This window comes from Linderina pennispora, assembly GCF_002104995.1.
Source record: "Linderina pennispora strain ATCC 12442 chromosome Unknown DL89scaffold_10, whole genome shotgun sequence".
NCBI lineage: Eukaryota > Fungi > Kickxellomycota > Kickxellomycetes > Kickxellales > Kickxellaceae > Linderina > Linderina pennispora.
In genome coordinates, this window is record NW_024468258.1 from 108,614 (window position 1) to 125,991 (window position 17,378).

The following is a 17,378-nucleotide window of genomic DNA, read 5'->3' on the forward strand; positions in this document are numbered from 1 at the left end:
AGCTAGCTTCTTTTTCCGTCTGGGGCGGATATATGCCCTCAAAAAATTACATTCAAAACTGACCCTCGTATTACAAAAGGCGAAGCTTAAAGTTGTAGTCCGGGTTCTTGGACGCCGGCAGCAGCAGATCGCGCCAGATCGCAAACAGATCCGCCCTCGTGTCGTCCATATCAATGATGACCCGCATCTTGTCGTCCTGCCAGCAATCGACCACCACTAGCCGCAGCCGGTTGAGCTTCAGATCGCCGTCCTCCAGCAGTTTGCGCACGCGGTTCGGCGTGCCTGCCGCAATATCCACCGGATCCTTGGCCAGCATCTCCTTGTGCGCGCCAATCTTGATATGCCTGCTGAACAGCTTCAGCACCCGGCGCTTGGTCAGCGGCCGCATCCGATTGACCACATCCAAAACCCGCAGCGCCTGAGCTGCACAGAACCAGAACCTGCGGCGCCCCCACCGTGATCTTGTTCTTCCCTTTGCCCGTCGACAGCGCTGTCTTTGCCAGGTCCTCCAACGACGCAGCCTCTTCTTCCGTCGTGTACATGTGAGACTCCTGCACGCCAATGTCGGACATTTCCAGATCGCTCAGCCCCCGGTAGGCCTTGCCCATGTACTTGTTGAACATGGCCGCCTGCTCGTCCAGCAAGGCGGGCACGGCGAATTTCACCGGCTCCACGCCATTCTTGCGCTTCTTCTTTTTCTTGCTCGGCTGGTCGGCATCGTGCGCGCGCTTCTTTTCATTCTTTGCTGGCTTGATCTGCTCGGGCTCTTCGGGCTCGCTGCCCACATCGGCTACCAGATCGGTGTCGAGCAGGAATCCGTCGTCCAGTGCGTCAGCTGATTGAAGTGCCATTTGTATTATATGCTTAGGGGGAAATACTACTGGAAGAGGAGAGGTTGAAGGAGACAAGATGCTAGCTGCTGCAGAAGCTTTGGAAAAAAATATAGTACGCAGAAAAATATAGCCTGGATGAATTTGATCAGGGACTAATCGGATCATCGATATGATGCAGTTTTGGACACTTACTGTATTCCCCCCGTCGTCGTGTTGCAACAAACACGTCCACTAGCTAGATGGTTGGAGGTCCGAGTACACCTGGCATGCATCTATCCCAGGTGGGCGATACTAAGGAGGGCTGCCCTAGGCCTTCCAAGTGGCACCTGCTGACTGAGATGCACACTGGCCAGCCACTCCGATTTTGCCTCTATACTGGCGGCCCTGGAAATATAGTGACAAGTGACATATCGTATTGAATTACCAAAAAAAAAAAGCAAGTGTCAACGGGTGGTTCCTGGCATATGCTACATTCATCACTCATATCCATGTGCTCTGCTTATAGTCGTTTTGGTATTCTGCTTCATTGAGATATGCTACATGGAATACTAATTTCGTCACTTTCCTGCTTGTACTTCTTAGAGGTGGCATGTACCTGAATGAGCTCTTGGGAACAGTCCGCGTGCCGTACCTGTGGCGCTTGTGGTTGTACTCCTCAATCGTGGCGCTGTTGCCCGAGACCTTGGCCACCCACACCACATGCCTGTACCTGCTGCCTTGGTCGGTCTGGCCCACAGACTTCCGGTCTTCGGTGTGTTGCTCACAGTGACGCCCGAGGCATGCGCGGCGTCGTCCCATTCTGTTGGCATTACCCCATTTCTTTCCCTTGTAGTGATTGTTGAAGTCGATGCCCAGACGTGAGTTGATCCGCCAGGCGACGAAGCTGACACACTGGCACTTGTAATAGCTCCACTTGTCGACGCCGCTGCAGCTGCTACCCTTGTACGGATAATTGTCCTTCATCGGGCCCGCACCAGTGCTGGGCTTGTCACCTGGCTTGGGCTTGTCATCAGCCTTGGGCTTGGGTTTGTCATCAGCCTTGGAGCACCTCTTAGCCACATAGCCGTTGCTCGTGTCTACATAATAGTCGCTCACGTAGCAGCCGTGCTGGGCCTTGTCCTAAAGATTGCTACCTCTGACATTTGTGCCCGAGGCTTGACAATAGAGCATCACTTAGGGCTCCTTTCTTGTACATGATGATTACCTTATGTGAGGTCCCCGGATCCAGGCGGCAGCTGACAACACTGCCCTTGATGGCGTAGCCAGAGACGAGCTGCAAGGCAGTGGTGAGTAGAAGAGCGGCGACTGAGATGAGCTTCATTTATAAGAATATATATATTTGGTCTTCTGGTCTTCTGGTTGTGATAAGGCGTGAATAGGACACCTGGCGAGTTTATATACAAATCTCCAACCTATACTTTACTAGCCAGATGTCAGTGAAATTCTTGTTAGCAGCAATAGCTCGTATAGAAAACAAGCACACAGCGCAATTGTTGCTGTCGATATGTAGCCTATTCCAGAAATCGCACTAGCAGTTCTTTCTAGATTAATGCTACCAAGGCTATTACAAAGGATAATGCAATTTCATGAGAATTTGGAGTGCATCCCATTTTGATAGAAGCGCTAACGTATGCCAGACATGTTTTTTTTTTCAAGCCTATCGAATAGTTTAGCCGGTTTTGCTATATTTTTAGGTCATGCAATCCAACATATCCATGCCTGCTTATATATGAACCGCTTCGCTTTACCACTACATCAATACCCAAGTGATGCAATCTATTTTTAGATGCTATGTATCTGCATAGCCATGCACGCTTACATACGATCGGCCTGAAATATGCTCCTGTGATTTCTGCCATATCAGTTTATTTTTAGATACTAGCTCAAACCGGTGGTTCCTTGGGTAAGCCAGGTTTTTATATGCAAGTTAGCGGCAGTCTCCAGACTGTCGTCTATTTTAGCAGCTAGCGAACAGCTGCTAGCAACCAGTCGTTTTTTTGCAGCAGCATACATATGTGGTGCATTGGATTCCTGCTCTATGGTGACTACACCTTTCAGCAACGCATGCCGAACAGTAAACAGACGGTGCAAATACCCATGTGCTAATTTTAGAATGTTCTGCCACGCAAAGGTAAAGCCATGAATGGATATGTCACGCCTGCATCTCGAAATCTCTCGTCATATATAAAGGACATGCTGCAGCCTGCTTCCATCGACCCATCATCAACAGCAACAACTAACAACCTTCCACTCTTTCTCCTAACTACACATACAAACATCGAAAAGATGAAGCTCTTCACAGCCACCGCTCTTCGCTCTTGCTGCCACCTCGCAGCTCGCTTCTGGTTACGCCATCAAGAGCGACGGTGTCAACTGCCGCTCTGGACCTGGCACCAGCTACGGCGTCGTCCGCTCATACAGCAGCAGCGACGACGTCACTCTCTCGTGCCAAACTTCCGGCGAGACCATCAAGGGTGACTCCCTCTGGGACAAGACCCAGCACGGCTTGCTATGTCGCCGACTACTACGTCAAGACTGGCACCAGCGGCTACGTCACCACGAAGTGCGATTCCACTGGTGGCGGATCCACCGGCGGCGGTGGCTCTACTGGTGGCAGCTCTTCGAACGGATACTGCAAGAGCGTCAACGCCGCCTCGCTCAACCATGATCAAGGAGTTTCGAGGGCTTCGTCAAGAGCCCGGCTCCCGATCCCATCGGTCTGCCCACTGTCGGCTACGGCCACCTGTGCCAGACCAAGGGCTGCAAGGAGGTCAAGTACGGCTTCCCGCTGACCCAAACCACCGCTGAGGCTCTGCTCAAGGATGATATCCCCAAGTACACCGTGCCTAGGCAACTACCTGAACGGCAATGTCAAGCTCAATGACTACCAGTGGGGTGCGCTGGTGTCGTGGGTGTTCAACGTTGGCTGCGGTGGAGCCAAGTCATCGAACCTTGGTCAAGCGTCTGAATGCTGGTGAGAACCCGAACACCGGTGATTGCCGGTGAGCTGCCCAAGTGGAACAAGGCTGGTGGCCGTGTTCTGTCTGGCCTGACGCGCCGTCGCAACGCCGAGGTCAAGCTTGCCCAAACTCCTACCAACGCCCAAGCCTACCCCAACTGCTCGTGAGCAAAAAATATCTATGTAATTATCTTTTCTTCCTTTCATCTCCAATATCAACATTTCTCAAACCACAAGTGAATCGGTAATCATATGTCAACTCCTGACCATGGTTATAGATACTTTGAATATCGTATGCGAGGGTTAGCTCTGAGGATTAGCATGTCTACTGATACATAGCGTATCCAAATTCAACGAATGTAGCGTAGATGATTTGGCTTTATTGTTTCGAACTAAAAACTAGACCATATACCATGCCGCTAGGGTTGTTCTGTAGTACCCAATGCGGCTTCACTTACTGAGAGCGATGAAAGATTTGTCCATGGGCCGTGCACGGACTTAGCTAAGGGCTCCGTATGCGCACTCGGTGTTTGCTTAAATATCTCCCTAATAGCAACTAGCAGCAGGAATTCCTTCTGGGGTTCCAACACAATTTTGTGAGCATTTAAGATTGGTTTCATCATCACATGCATAGTTCTACTAGTAGTAGAACATGCTACCTAGCACATTTCCCAGGCATCTAGACCGAGATCTTTTAGGCACGTACCGTTTATTCTATTATTCATACGGACCAACATGAGGGCTGCTAAAAGAAGCTATCCTACAAACAAGCTATATGTTCAAGCCACTTTCACAAACTAGAATCGAAGCCTCTTCAAGACCCCTCTCGGAGCGCCTGGCGGCTTTTGCCAGCGGCAGTGTTTGCACACTGGAAAGAACGATGTGAATACCACATAGACAAAGAGGATGCTACTGTGGTTCAAATCCTTATGATCTTAGGAACCATGGATCAAGACCTTTAGCCACAATGGCCGGCATACTATCTGAGCGACCGGCCACTATTAGACGGCACCTGCCTTTTACCTGCGATTCTTCTTCCTTCTTTCATACAGCATATTTCATACGTTCAATATACGTCGTGGAAAGGTGCTTGGAGGTAAACGTGTCTAGACAGTGCAGGAGGCTGTCTATCTAAGTGTATCGTACCGAGACACAACAGCTACAACGATACTGGGAGTGAAACTGAGAGTTGTAGTGAGGAATGGGCTGAGTGGAACGGAAAGTAGAGGGGGTAGACCGAGCATAGTAGACCTAGCGAACCAGGTATCCTGGTGGATCTGGGACATGAGCCTGATATTGCTGATGAAGCCGTGCTAGCAGGTAGCTCACAAGCTCCGCAACGGAGCGCTGGAATGACAGTCGCTGTTCTATCAAAGTCTGCATTGCTTCAGGCCAGATGGCACTACACGCCGCCAAAGACCTCACCAGTCTACTTGTCCAACATCATTCTCACCATGAGAAATGGTTTAGCAATAAACAAGGACTTCATCACCGATATCCGAATTTCCCATTAGAATGTTCGGGAATCAAGGAAACCTGAAATAAGCGGGAATCGCACAAATGAGACCAATTTCCGTTGTCACTTTTCTTGCCAAATACCTTTCTGCTCCGCTCCTCACATTTGTTGCTTTTATGATGCCCTTCTTTAGCGAGTCTGCGTTCACTATTGTTGACTTTGTCGCTCAGCGACTGAAATATGTTGGCTGGATACCGACGGTGGTTGCATTTCTAACCCTGAGTCTGTCTTCGGACAAGGAACGACAGTTCACCCGTCTGGCAAAGATCAGCCACTTTGTCTATCTAGGAGCCATCGCGCTCTATACTTCATACTTTATCCTCCATCCAAAAGTGAGATATTGCTCGCTTTTGTTTTTATCATCTTTCGTTACCTGGTCCTTTTATGTTCTTCATTAACCCAATCTTTTGGCTGGTCTATGGCGATAATGCCGTTTCTCTAGGATGCAAAGGCATACCGCTCCCGCCAACTGGACTATTGAAGAAAAGGTCAAAAGCAAAGTCCTTCCGCCATATCTGTCTTGGGGGTCTTGCACTTTTTTGATGCACTTGGAACACTTGGTTTCGGTATTTTGTTTAACGTGTCGATGGCAATACCAGTGAAAGATGAGGCTTTGACTGGTGAAATCAATACCTATACCGTTAGTGTATCCTCTTTTATTTGGCTAGTTTCCCTCGGCTACATAATCCATATGAAAAACAAAGATATCCAGAGGCGCCTTACAGAGGAATTTTCGGCAGAGGGTAGCGTAGGCTGAGACCAAGGCGGAGTTTGCAAACGAGAAGGTACCCGATCAAGGCCGACGAGCAAGTCTGATTACGATGTAAAGCGCCGCTGTTTTTCATTACTGACTTTGGTGAATGTTGTTAAAGTCAATACCAATTCCAGATCGTACTTGAATGTGTATCAGTGCTATCTGCCTGCATTTACAGTATATTTGTTGCAGCAACCTGTAGACAGGTCTCTGCTCCAGCAGATATCTGGACCCAACGCCTTAATTTGGTCGCAGAGCAGCAGAAGCCTGTCATTCTGCTAGGGTTGTCCCATTGTACCCGATACGTCATGGCATCGATATGTATGTTTATGGACTCCATTCAGTTATCCCACTAGCCCCTTTGCGCTGAAAGAAACCAAATGCATTTCCTATACTGCTGAAATGGAAGTTTACAAGGCTAGGTTTAAGTCCAAAGTTCATTTTGCATCTCTGCCAATTCCACTATGGAGGAGTGATGATGGAAAGCCAGCTCAAGAGTCCTGATCCCGGAAGGTTAATGAGATATAGCTTATATGCTATCACCTAGAAGACGACTAGAAACACTGTTTGTAGTCCGTAGCCCCCACAGTTTTCGATTCTGGCAGCGGGTATTCCAATTTCTCAAGACAACATGCATGAAGCGCACTGAGCAGCAGATGTACGGGAGTCAAAATCCATGACGTCATTCTGGATTTTAACAGATGGCAGTCATCCGATACACGGTTATTTATAGCCTACTGTATGGAACTATTTATACATACACGGAGTTATCTAGATACAAGATTCCAAATAGATATTGTATTCACACAATGGAAGCTGTACTGTGCAGCACACCACTCATGATTGCATCTCGGCCCAATGGCACAGGCTAACTGCCTGACCAGTTGTGCTGGAGCTTTGACAGTCACTGACTAATTCGACTACTTGTTTATATAGACTTACCATGTACGGACAACAAGATAGTGCTTGGTGATCTACGTTGCAAACACAATGGCGATTCGGCTGTATAGAGTGAGATGACATGAGTAAGGCATGGTCAGTTTTTCTTTTTTTTCAGAATAATTTTATACTGTAATAACACACACTTCATCAAAACTCTATACTCGTTTTCATCTCTTTGTTAACTTGGGAATGATGGTTATCGAATATATGGAAAAAATAACTTCTCAAAGTGACTGACGGGAAGAAGGAAGGCTGGTCGTTTGTCTGGGCCTTTGTACGCATGCGTTTCAGCATTATCTATGGTGGCGCAGGGGGACTCCGGACCCCGAATGTCCAACAAGGCTGAGTTATATGAGAGCTTCGTTGAATATCATTCGTTTCCGGGTCTCCTTCGGTAGTCGACAAGACCAGTTCTACCCTCTTACCTCCTTTGATCTCAAGAGTTTGTATATTTAGTCAATGCATTTTACATAACCCGCTCTCATATAATCATCGTATACTTGATACACACGGTGCGCTAAGTGATGTATGGAATTGAAAACGTTGAAGAAGAAAAAAGCAAATAAATGTATACATTTGATGAAAAAGTCTGTGTTCAGTATCCCGAGGGCTTCTGGATCGTGGTATCGTACGCACGAATGATCTTCTCCTGTCCGCCCTCGTTCTGCGAGAATGCATATCCGCGGGTACGTCTTCAGGCGCTGCAGCAAACGCACCTTGTGCACAGCCTTCTTGAACCGCTCCATGCGCGGGCGGTAGTCCGGAATGTTGAACTTTTGGATCTCCTGCACCACATGGTAGCCGCGGGTGTAGTACATGCGCTTCAAGTACTTCCACCCGTAGTCACGCATCATGCACAGGACTGGCAGAAGGATGATCGTAAACCAGAACATCGGGTTGCCGTACACGTGCGGCACGATTCCCTGGAACTCGGATCGACGTGCGCAGCTTGGGTGCAGCCCATGCGTACAGAGGCAGGAATCCCAGCCACAGAATCAGCGATCCCGGGAATAGCGACCACAGGTCCACTTGGTCCACAGGTTGGTGATCAGCGCTGCCTTCAGCAGCACCGTGATCAGCACAGCAGTATAGATAATGACACCGTACACCCAGTGGCCGCCGACCACACCGCTGTGCTCGTTGTCGGGGAACAGGAGTGCAGTGCCCAAGAAGAATAGAATGACCGAGTGGTAAAAGGCGTTGATGGTCCAGCCCCAGAACGACCGGGCGTTGAAGAACACGCGCTGCTGGCCCATGCGGTACATCTCGGGATAGCGGTCCAGGCTGCGGGCATTCAGGAATTGGTCAAACACGCCAATGGCAAACGGCGGCATCACCGTGAAGAAGACCGTGTAAAAGGTGATCGACCACGACTCGTAGACGGTTTGGCCCGAAAACACGTTGAACAGGGCATACCAGAACTGCGTGATGTACAGCGTGATGTTCTTGTAGAACGAAAACAGGATCATCTTGCTGAGGCGGTGGTAGCTCCAGGCACCGTGCACCAGCAGCAGCTTGCGCAGGTAGCGGAACTGCGCAATGGCGAAATCAGCCGACCGGGCTGCCTGCAGACCTTCCTGCCCACTGATACCGACGCCGACGTGTGCGGCCTGGATCATGCTGACGTCGTTGGCGCCGTCGCCGATAGCCAAAAGAATCGCCTTCTTCTTGCGCTTGACCAGCTTGACCACCAGGGCCTTCTGCAGCGGCGACACACGGCAGCAAATAACCGCCTTGCACAGCGTGGCCAGTTCCAAAAAGATGCCCTCAATGTCCTTCTCCAGCGCAAAATCTAGACTGCGTCCATCGATGATAAGCGCCAGGCTGTCAAAGTCGATGTTGGATCCTTGGCCCTCGCGGATCGACTCGAGCTTCTTGCCCAGGAACTCCTTGGTCTCCCAGTGCGTGGTCTCGTTACAGATGATTAGCGAAAAGTCCTCCTGGATCAGCTTGCAACTGTAGCCGATGTTGATGGCTGTCTCCTGCCGGTCACCAGTCAGAACCCAGATCTTGATGCCAGCCTGGGCCAGCGTGAAGATAGTCTGCGGCACGCCGTCCTGCAGCTTGTCCTCGATGGCAGTGGCGCCAAGCAGCTGCATGTCGCGCTCAATCAGCTCTGCAACACGATCCAACTCCTGCTGGCGGTTTGTCATCGATGTCGACGCCTTGGCGTGCATCGTGCTCCACTTTGAATACTCGTCATGGACTGATATCGCGCATAGCAATGCAGAGCGTGCGCAGACCCTCAGTCGCATACTCCTCGAGGTGGCGCAAAGTAGTGGTAACCAGTGGATCGCTGCCGTTGCTGTCGACATTGAGACGCTCCAGAATCACGGTATCAGCGCCCTTGCAGTACAGCTTGATCGAGCCATCGGGGCACCGCAGCACTGCCGACATGCGCTTACGAGTCGAATTGAACTCGTTGATATTCAGCACCTCGTACTCGCGGTCCTCGCCCATGACAGACACGATGATCGACCTTGGCTTGCGCGTGTGGAAGTTGTAGTCAATCAGCGAAGCGCCCTTGACCAATGCAGCCTCGTCGGGCGACGACGCCTGGTACTCAATGGAGCCGTCGCTCTGCTCCTCGGGAATCACCGTGTGGCAGGTGGCGAGCAGCTGGAAGAACTCAAAGAGCTCGGCGCTGCGCTCGCTGCTGCGGAGATGTTCTTTGAGCTGGGAAAAGTCATACTGGCCAACAATGCTTCCCTCGATGATTCGCGCACGTTTGCTGGCCTCGACAATGTCAGAATACATGACGCCGCCAATGCTGCACTGCCGGAACTCCATGATATTGCATGTCAGCGTGCCAGTCTTGTCGCTGAAAATGTACTCGACCTGGCCCAGCTCCTCAACCAGCGACGACGTGCGTGCCAGCGCCGGTGTATCGGATGTCTCGTCGTACATGTCCATATCCGAGTTGATCAGCTGCGCCTGCTGGAACTTGACGACTTCCATGGTCACCATCAGCGAGATCGGAATCAGGTTGTTGTAGAGGATGATGAAGGTCAGGATGTTCTTGACAAACTGCTTCGCGCCGCCATCATCCAACAGGTACAAGTAGTACAGCTGGTCCCTGTTGCGCGACGTCAGCACCTGGCTGCCCAGCGCGCTCATTACCGCCAGCAGTACCAGAATGAAGAACAGGAAAATGATCTGCCGGTTGGTGGTCTTCTCGACGTTGGTCTGCTTGATCGGTGCAGCCGTTGCGTTGCGCATCAGCTTTGTTTCGTGGCCCGTGAACACAACCACGGCATAGATCCAGTCAGTATTACGAAGGATTGCTCCACGCAGAAGCACCTGGGTCGGATCCAACGGAAAGTCTTTGCGGCCGATCGGCCCGCCCTCCGACACAAGCGTTCCCTCGAATGTGTACAGGACTGTCGTTCGGGAGCTCGGTTTTCAAGTGCCCCTGAAGGGCGGCCACCTGGGCCGGAGTCAGAAGCTTCGCGGTCTCGGGAAGAGCCTGCTTCACCTTCAAATTAGTCTCGCCGTCCAGGTTGCTGGTCTCGATATAGCACATGCCTTCAGGCTCGGAGCTGCTCAGCACCACCAGATCAGCCGGAATTGCCTCCTTGTTCTCGACACGCACAATATCACCGACCTCGACATCACGCCAAGCCTTGTCCTCAAACACGTTGCCAAACAGCACCCGCGCCATGCTTTTGTTCATTTCCGAATCCGACTTGTGTCGCTTCAGATCCTCAGCTAGCTCCTTACCCGCAGTAGCTGCCAGCACGACAACCAGAGGAACCAGCGTAGTCCAGCGTGATGTCGGCGACACACCCGGAATCTGCTGGATGCAGGCCGTGAACAGGAAAAACACGTTGGCGTATTTGGAGAACTGCTCAAACAGAAACTTTGGCAGGAATGTCAGCACATTGTACTTTGCAGTCGACACACGATTGTGCTTGTACTTGTACTGCGCGTTGTTCTCGCGATTGCCAATGTGGACCACGCGGAAGTCGTCGCCTGTCAAGCCATTGCCGCCCGAGCCGTCTCCGAATCCGCCACTGTCCATACCCGCGGGTTCTTCGCCGATCGGCTGCAGCGGAATTGCAGACTCGGCGTGGTCCTGATTCTGCGCGTACTGCGACACAAGCAGCGACCGGCGCAGCGATGCGCTCTGCGCCCGTGATCTCCGGCTGCTCAGCTGGCGCCGCAGCATAATCGACGCCTTGCCCAGCGCCGTCGTGTTCTCGTCCTCCACCTCCTCATTAAACTGCATGCGCTGGTACATCGATGGGCCACGCGACGGCCGTGATACGTGCTCCTTGTCCCGGTGCGCATCGTCCAGCTCCACCATCAGCTCCGACGCGTCCGAGTCGCGCACGCTGCGCCCGTATGGCTTGGACATTGATGTCATGCCATTGTACTCGTAGTCATTGGTATCTCCATTGTCTGTGTAGTCGCTGTACACGCCGTAGTAACTCTCGGGCTGCTCCTGCTCGCGCCGTGCGCGCTCTTCCCGCTCCACTGCCCGCCGCACGCTGAGCTTCTGCGCGGGCCGGCGCGACTGAGGCTGGTGGACCGAGATCGAGTCGTCCTCGACCAGCGGCGAATGCAGGTATGAGTGCCGTGAATCCTCGACATTGGTGTTGAGCGTCAAATGCTCATCTGTTGTGTCGTCGCCTCCATACCCGTAGTAGTTTGGCTTTGGTCCCATGCTTGGGTTGGTGTATCTCCTGGTAGAAAAGCGTGCGAGATTATGTGTGGAATTTTAATAGTCGAGCAATGGGAACGAGAAGCAAGTAGTAAAAAGGAATATAGCGCAAAAGGGGAAAGAGAAGTATTAAAAATGCGACCGTGGCAAGAGACGAAGGAGTATGCTCTGTTGTGCTCTGAAACCCAGGAATATTTTTGAGCTTTTTACAGCCTTGCACCATGAAAGTCAGCCAAGATTTCCTTGCCAACCCTCCCACAGAGGCCAATCAGTTGCCCCCGCTCTTTCGCCCTCTCCCGCACAGCCTAAAATTAGACCGAGTTCATTATTGTCGACAAGTGGGAAGAAAAAAATGGCCTGAGCGAGATGTCTAGACCGCGTCTCTGGCACAACCAAGTGTGCCTTTGTGCGAGCGCTGGCGTGTTGCATGAGACTTCAGTTTCCCTTTGACGCAAATCACCTCCCCTTGTGCCATGCGCAGTGTGTCTGGGAAACGGCACAGAAACAAACAAGAAGCGCATCCCCTTTGGCTACACCAGGCACAGCCCCAGAGCACACAGATCGCCTGCCAGCTCAGAGGAGCTACGCACGCAGAATGATGTCAGTGCAGATCCACTTTGGACCATCGAATCCATTTCGCTTTTTTTTTTTTTGGCTGTCTAATCGGCACGCGGCTCCCCAGGCGCCCCCAAATGGCGCTTCGCTTCACGCAGGCTCCCATTGCAGCGAGCCAGACACCGAGCCATCCACAAAGTCCGAGGTGGGGAGCAGTATAAATCAGCTCCCAGCTCTTGAAGGCGGACATCTACGGCTTTATTTTTTTTTCATGGGCTAGCGCTGTGGCTTAATGCCAAAATGGCAGTAGGATGGGCTGCGAGTCGGAGGAGGGGCAGTGGGCGGTTTGGTTGGGTCATTGTTCGGCAGCAAAAACTTGCTAATTAATCATGCTGCAGGCGGCTAAATGGCAAGCAATTTCACTGCGCTTGGCAAGTCGAAATGAAAGTAATCCGGGGAGCATATGCGGAGCGGACGATGGCGCCGTTGTACATGCTACGGTCTGTAGGTAAATGTCCTTCGTAAGCCAGCAGTATCAGCCCCACCCCTTTTCACCAGTAGGCTTGCAGAGCGACAGTGGGCAAGCTACGGGGATCGAGGGCCTGGTATAAAACGCCTGCCCGCGATCCTTGACCAACCGACATTCAGTCAGTATCAGCCCCTCACAGCAATATCTCCACTATCTAATATCCCCAGCGTTTCGGTTCCTTGACGGAATTTCCCAATTGAACGATAGTTATTACCTCCACATTTAATAGTAGTTTTAGTATTATAGCCCACATTCTCTATGCGCGTCCACGTCTTCACTTTTGCGGTGCTGGCTCAGCTTGCTTCTGCTCACCCGGTCGCCGATCCGCAGCTCCTCGGTCCGATGAACCGCGGCCTGGTCAACAGTCTGGTCGACGCCTTGCTTGGCCCCAATGCCCTCAATGTCGACCTCTGTCTTGATCTCAAGCTAGGCGATGGTCCCCAGAGCCTGTATCCGTCATGCCCCAATTACGTGGCTCCAGTCTTGCCGCCCCCTCCTCCCTACCCACCCATGTTCAAGCGCGATGGTGAGACCCACAAGCTCACTGAACGTGGTTTAGGTGTTGTCAACAGCCTTGTCGACGCTCTTCTCGGCCCTAATGCGCTGAATGCTGACGTCTGTCTCAATCTCAAGCTGGGCGACGGTCCTCAGAGTCTGTATCCATCCTGTCCCAACTACGTGACACCGATCGGCCCGCCTCCCTACCCTCTGTTCAAGCGCGACCCGCAGGCTCCGCTACCCCCACCGCCTATCCTGCACCGGAGCAAAGGCCTAGTTGGCGGTCTTCTGGAGCTTCTTCTGGGACCGAATGCATTGAATCTCGATTTGTGCCTGGATCTCAAGCTGGGAGATGGCCCGCAGAGCCTCTATCCTGCGTGCCCTGGCTATGTGCCGCCGGTACTGCCTCTACCGCCTGTTGGCCCAATTGGTCCACCAGTGCTGCCTCCACCAGGTGCTGCCTCCACCAGTGCTGCCTCCCTGCTATCGGTCCTCATTACCGTGCACTTGCTCCACCGCCCATTGCTCCGCCTCCACCGCCTCCAATCGCTCCCGTTCCTCCTCCGGTCGGTCTCCCTTTGCCTCCCCCAGGTGGTCCTCTCCTGCCTCCTCCAGTCGGTCCTCTCCTGCCTCCTCCAGTCGGTCCTCTCCTGCCTCCTCCAGTCGGTCCTCACTTGCCTCCACCATACAGCGGAATGCCGCCACCTTTTTTGCGCCGTTCATGGAGAAACCTCCCTGAAGGGCACCGGCTTGTCCCTGCTCCCCGGCTGGTCGACGTTTCAGGCAAGAGTTCAGTGAGCAAGCGCGGGTTTGGGGCCCCCTACATGGCCCGGCCAATTGTCCCGCCCCCTGTAGGTCCAGAGATCCCGCCTCCTCCGCCGGCCATTCCACCTCCCATGCCTCCAGTCCCTGGCCCGGTTGAAGAAGAATGCGAAGTTCCTCCTCCAGTACCCCCAGTTGTGCCACCACTCGTCCCTGGACCGGAGGTCATTCCGCCTCCGCCGGCCGCTCCCTACAATGAAATGCCTCCTCCACCAGCCGTACCACCACCTGCTGCGCCAGAGGCTGTCCCGCCGCCGCCCCCTCCGCCAGTCATTCCACCGCCCATTCCTGCGCCCCCACTGCCTCCAGTCCCTGGACCAGAAATCGTCCCTCCGCCACCCGCAGCTGCTCCCTACAGCGAATTGCCACCGCCGCCACCGCCGCCTCCCATCGCTCCTGAGGTTGTCCCCCCGCCTCCACCTCCCATGCCCCCAGTTGTCCCTCCACCTCCACCTCCACCTCCCATGCCCCCCCCGGTCATCCCCCCGCCTCCGCCTCCCATGCCTCCGGTCGTCCCTCCACCTCCCATGCCTCCGGTCGTCCCTCCGCCGCCAGTCGCTCCATATATTGCGGTCCCTCCGCCGCCGATCCTCCCACCTCCTCATGTGGCTCCCGAGGTTGTCCCGCCGCCTCCCCTACCGATGCCGCCTCGCTCCTCGCTATTCAACCAATTGGTCGTCGGGTATACCGATACTGTCAGAGGTCGTCGGCCCGCAGTCTGTATGCCTATGCATGTCCCGCCCCCGCCCCCGATGCGGCCAGCGTACCGGGCGATCGGACCAATGTTTTAAATTCTCCACCCTTCTAAATCATACTATTCATTTTAAATAAGCGTTTACATGTATGTTTGACATTAGTGGTCGGCCTGGCTCTTGGAGTACCGGCGACGAATGGGCAGCTCGACCTGCTCAGCAGCATTATTGGCCCGCCTTCTCATACCATCGACCTCCATATTCGGGAACCGCAGCCCGCTCTTGCTCTCGGTAGTCAGCGATGCTGCCGCCGACGATAGCGGCAACTCATACCCGATCCGACGTACCGCTGCTATGCCGCACTGTACCTGTGCCCAAACCGCGCCGCATCGTCTGCCGCTCCCCAGGCTCGTCTGCCTGCAAGTGGTGCTCATCAGGTCACCGGTGCATGCTGCTGCTCATGCTGCTGGCTCTGGAGGTTCTGCCACCACAGCTCAGCCGACTTGGCTGCATTGCTATCCTTAGCGCGCTTGAAAAGCTGCACGGCCGATGTCGAGATCACCGACTTTATCGATGCTGCCTTGGGTATGGATATTGTGGGACTGCGCTGACGGCGCTGGCGACGGCGACCGCCGCAGGTCCGACTTGGATGCGTCTGCTGTGGATCTGGTGCGCTGGTGCGTACTTGTCATGGGTAGCTCTTTACTTCCTACTAAGCCCTCATCACCAGCCAGCGTTGATGCTGCCTGCAGTGACGCGTACGATGCACGCTTCTTCAGCTCCGAGTTATCCGCCTTGCTGACAAACCCGTCCTCCTCTTCTTCCTCTGATAACACGCTGTCGTGCTGGTGAATTGGCGGCGCAGCCATATTTTCCAGTGACGGCGACTCGTCAAGCATCATCTCCTCCGGCCTGTCAGTCTCAAGACCCAGATCGTGGAACTCCTTCATTGCATCCTCGAAGATACCGCCCTCAGCACCGTTCGGGAAGAATGCCGTGTCGTCCATGTTGGGCAGGACCATGGAGAGCTGCAAAATGTCGTAAATCTGCTTCTCAATTGCCTGCGAAATGCGGTTATACCGCACTTGCTTCTGCATGAACACGGGCTCCAGCGACAACCGTAGCTGTGGCATTTCGTAAAAGCCGAGCCAAAAGCGGTTCGATGGAGCCGGCCGGAACCGCAGCAGCATCTTGCCTGCCAAGCTCTCTAGCACCACCCTCAGCGCAATCGACATACGAATCGAGCCAATCTTGACGCCGGTCGTCAGTACCATGCGAAATCCGCCCAGATAATGCACAAACATACTGACATCCACCTGTCCATCCTTATCAAACGACTCAAGCTTGGTGTTCGTAATGACTGGAACGTTGCCGCCGATTTCTAGATCGCTGACGATAATCTCGTCGAGGAACGCCGGCCGCTGGATGCGCTGGAACTTTGACTGTAGCTTCTTTGTGAAATGCTCGCGAGCCCACTCTGTGCGGTACAGGCCGATGAATATGCGGCCAAATATAGCATTGAGCCATTCGTCTGAGCGCACGCCCGTGCCATTACGTGCTGCGACGTTGCCTAAGATAGAGTGGATTCCAGACATATCCGGCTCCATGCAGCTGCGACGCATCTTGAGTCCGCAATCTCTCCATTTGCTCCTTAGTCATCGGCTGGGGCGACACCACAGCCTCCGCACCGTCGATCTCTTGGCCTGTACTCTCAGGCACATGATCCTCGCTCGGCTCTGTTCTCGTGACATCCTGCTTTCTCAGCGCTGGCTGCTCCTCCGCCTCGCCCTCGCCATCCTCAATGTCCATCAGCGAATTCCACAGTAACGCATAATACCAGTCCTCCTTGTCGACAGCCCGATCGGCAAACAAATAGTAGTCCTTCCTCTGCCGCACATCGGCGCCCACCGCTGCCGCCAGCGGAGCCAGCCTAATGGGCGTGCGCCGCGAGTACATCTGCGACTCAGAAGCGCCCTCAGAGTGATGCAGCGTGACCTGGTAATGGCTCAGAACAATGACGCCATGGCCCTCGGCCATTTTCTCGCTCTCGTACATTGCCAGCGTTCCGTTTTCCAGCACTGCATAATTCATGTTTGTGGCTACTGGTGGCGGGTCTTCGGGCTTGCCACGCTTGTTGTGGATCCACTTGTTGATCCCGCGCGCCACAAGGTCGCTGAGACGGGCTGCCGATTCGCTCGGCCCGTGCGCGGGCGACGCTCCAGACGCACAGCGAGAAATTCGCAGCCACCCGGTCCGGCGAGTGCCATACGGGGACGTCGGAGATGCTATGTTGTCGCCAGAGGGCTCACGTAGTGCAGCAGCCTTGGCATCAAGCAGAGATGTCTGCCGGTTGCTCTTCTCAGGGTCCGGTACCATGGCCCACAGAGCCAGCCCCAAAACAGCGGCTGCGAGCAGGAGAGGCAGCGTCAGCAGTCCCAGCAGGTATATGAATATGAGTTGGCCAATTCCCGACATTTCAAAAGGTTGAATAGTACACAGAAAGAATAAACAAAAGAACACAGCGGAAAGCTGAAGAGGAGAGAAGCGACGTGAGAATGGCCACACCAGCTGAAATACATGGTTTTTAGGCTTCTGGCCCACAAAGCGCATGGATA

The 17,378-nt window shown here is 53.4% G+C and overlaps 6 protein-coding genes across 6 annotated transcripts; 3 read left to right on the forward strand and 3 right to left on the reverse strand.

The window, feature by feature from the left end:
- Positions 1-70: 70 nt before the first annotated feature.
- On the reverse strand, positions 71-2,487 carry DL89DRAFT_323737 (uncharacterized protein; the record flags this gene model as incomplete). Its single annotated transcript, XM_040891409.1, has 4 exons — positions 2,038-2,487; positions 1,409-1,952; positions 487-835; positions 71-440 (listed from the first exon to the last, which is right to left on the reverse strand). Exons 1-4 carry the CDS (start codon positions 2,152-2,154, stop codon positions 71-73), a joined length of 1,380 nt encoding a protein of 459 aa, XP_040741953.1. The 5' UTR covers positions 2,155-2,487.
- A 459-nt stretch (positions 2,488-2,946) lies between these two features.
- On the forward strand, positions 2,947-4,023 carry DL89DRAFT_268680 (uncharacterized protein; the record flags this gene model as incomplete). Its single annotated transcript, XM_040888004.1, has 6 exons — positions 2,947-2,964; positions 3,136-3,278; positions 3,334-3,508; positions 3,529-3,675; positions 3,710-3,754; positions 3,841-4,023. 6 exons carry the CDS (start codon positions 2,947-2,949, stop codon positions 3,958-3,960), a joined length of 648 nt encoding a protein of 215 aa, XP_040741954.1. The 3' UTR covers positions 3,961-4,023.
- Positions 4,024-5,481: 1,458 nt separating this feature from the next.
- Positions 5,482-6,196, forward strand: DL89DRAFT_268681 (uncharacterized protein). The gene is made up of 4 exons (XM_040888005.1): positions 5,482-5,508; positions 5,532-5,684; positions 5,810-6,056; positions 6,079-6,196. Exons 1-4 carry the CDS (start codon positions 5,489-5,491, stop codon positions 6,133-6,135), a joined length of 477 nt encoding a protein of 158 aa, XP_040741955.1. The 5' UTR covers positions 5,482-5,488; the 3' UTR covers positions 6,136-6,196.
- A 1,403-nt stretch (positions 6,197-7,599) lies between these two features.
- DL89DRAFT_323739 (phospholipid-translocating P-type ATPase) lies at positions 7,600-11,814 on the reverse strand (the record flags this gene model as incomplete). The annotated part of the gene is made up of 5 exons (XM_040891410.1): positions 10,381-11,814; positions 9,248-10,349; positions 8,034-9,210; positions 7,721-7,952; positions 7,600-7,668 (listed from the first exon to the last, which is right to left on the reverse strand). Exons 1-5 carry the CDS (start codon positions 11,668-11,670, stop codon positions 7,600-7,602), a joined length of 3,870 nt encoding a protein of 1,289 aa, XP_040741956.1. The 5' UTR covers positions 11,671-11,814.
- Positions 11,815-13,001: 1,187 nt separating this feature from the next.
- On the forward strand, positions 13,002-14,471 carry DL89DRAFT_323740 (uncharacterized protein; the record flags this gene model as incomplete). Its single annotated transcript, XM_040891411.1, has 3 exons — positions 13,002-13,648; positions 14,236-14,379; positions 14,430-14,471. Exons 1-3 carry the CDS (start codon positions 13,010-13,012, stop codon positions 14,469-14,471), a joined length of 825 nt encoding a protein of 274 aa, XP_040741957.1. The 5' UTR covers positions 13,002-13,009.
- Positions 14,472-14,866: 395 nt separating this feature from the next.
- Positions 14,867-17,260, reverse strand: DL89DRAFT_268682 (uncharacterized protein). The gene is given in 5 exon segments (XM_040888006.1): positions 14,867-15,112; positions 15,132-15,192; positions 15,326-15,365; positions 15,388-16,385; positions 16,438-17,260. 5 exon segments carry the CDS (start codon positions 17,236-17,238, stop codon positions 14,925-14,927), a joined length of 2,088 nt encoding a protein of 695 aa, XP_040741958.1. The 5' UTR covers positions 17,239-17,260; the 3' UTR covers positions 14,867-14,924.
- Positions 17,261-17,378: the final 118 nt, after the last annotated feature.

What these genes read in the sequence shown, in the direction of transcription:
- DL89DRAFT_268681 (XM_040888005.1), top strand. Translation starts at nt 5,489, where the DNA reads ATGTTGGCTGGATACCGACG. An exon ending in TTATCATCTTTCGTTACCTG is followed by an intron (nt 5,685 to 5,809) that starts GTCCTTTTATGT and finishes TCAAAAGCAAAG; the next exon opens with TCCTTCCGCCATATCTGTCT.
- DL89DRAFT_268682 (XM_040888006.1), bottom strand. Translation starts at nt 17,238, where the DNA reads ATGTCGGGAATTGGCCAACTCATATTCATATACCTGCTGGGACTGCTG. An exon ending in TCGACGGTGCGGAGGCTGTG is followed by an intron (nt 16,386 to 16,437) that starts GTGTCGCCCCAG and finishes TGCGGACTCAAG; the next exon opens with ATGCGTCGCAGCTGCATGGA. An exon ending in AGGCAGCATCGATAAAGTCG is followed by an intron (nt 15,193 to 15,325) that starts GTGATCTCGACA and finishes TGACCTGATGAG; the next exon opens with CACCACTTGCAGGCAGACGA.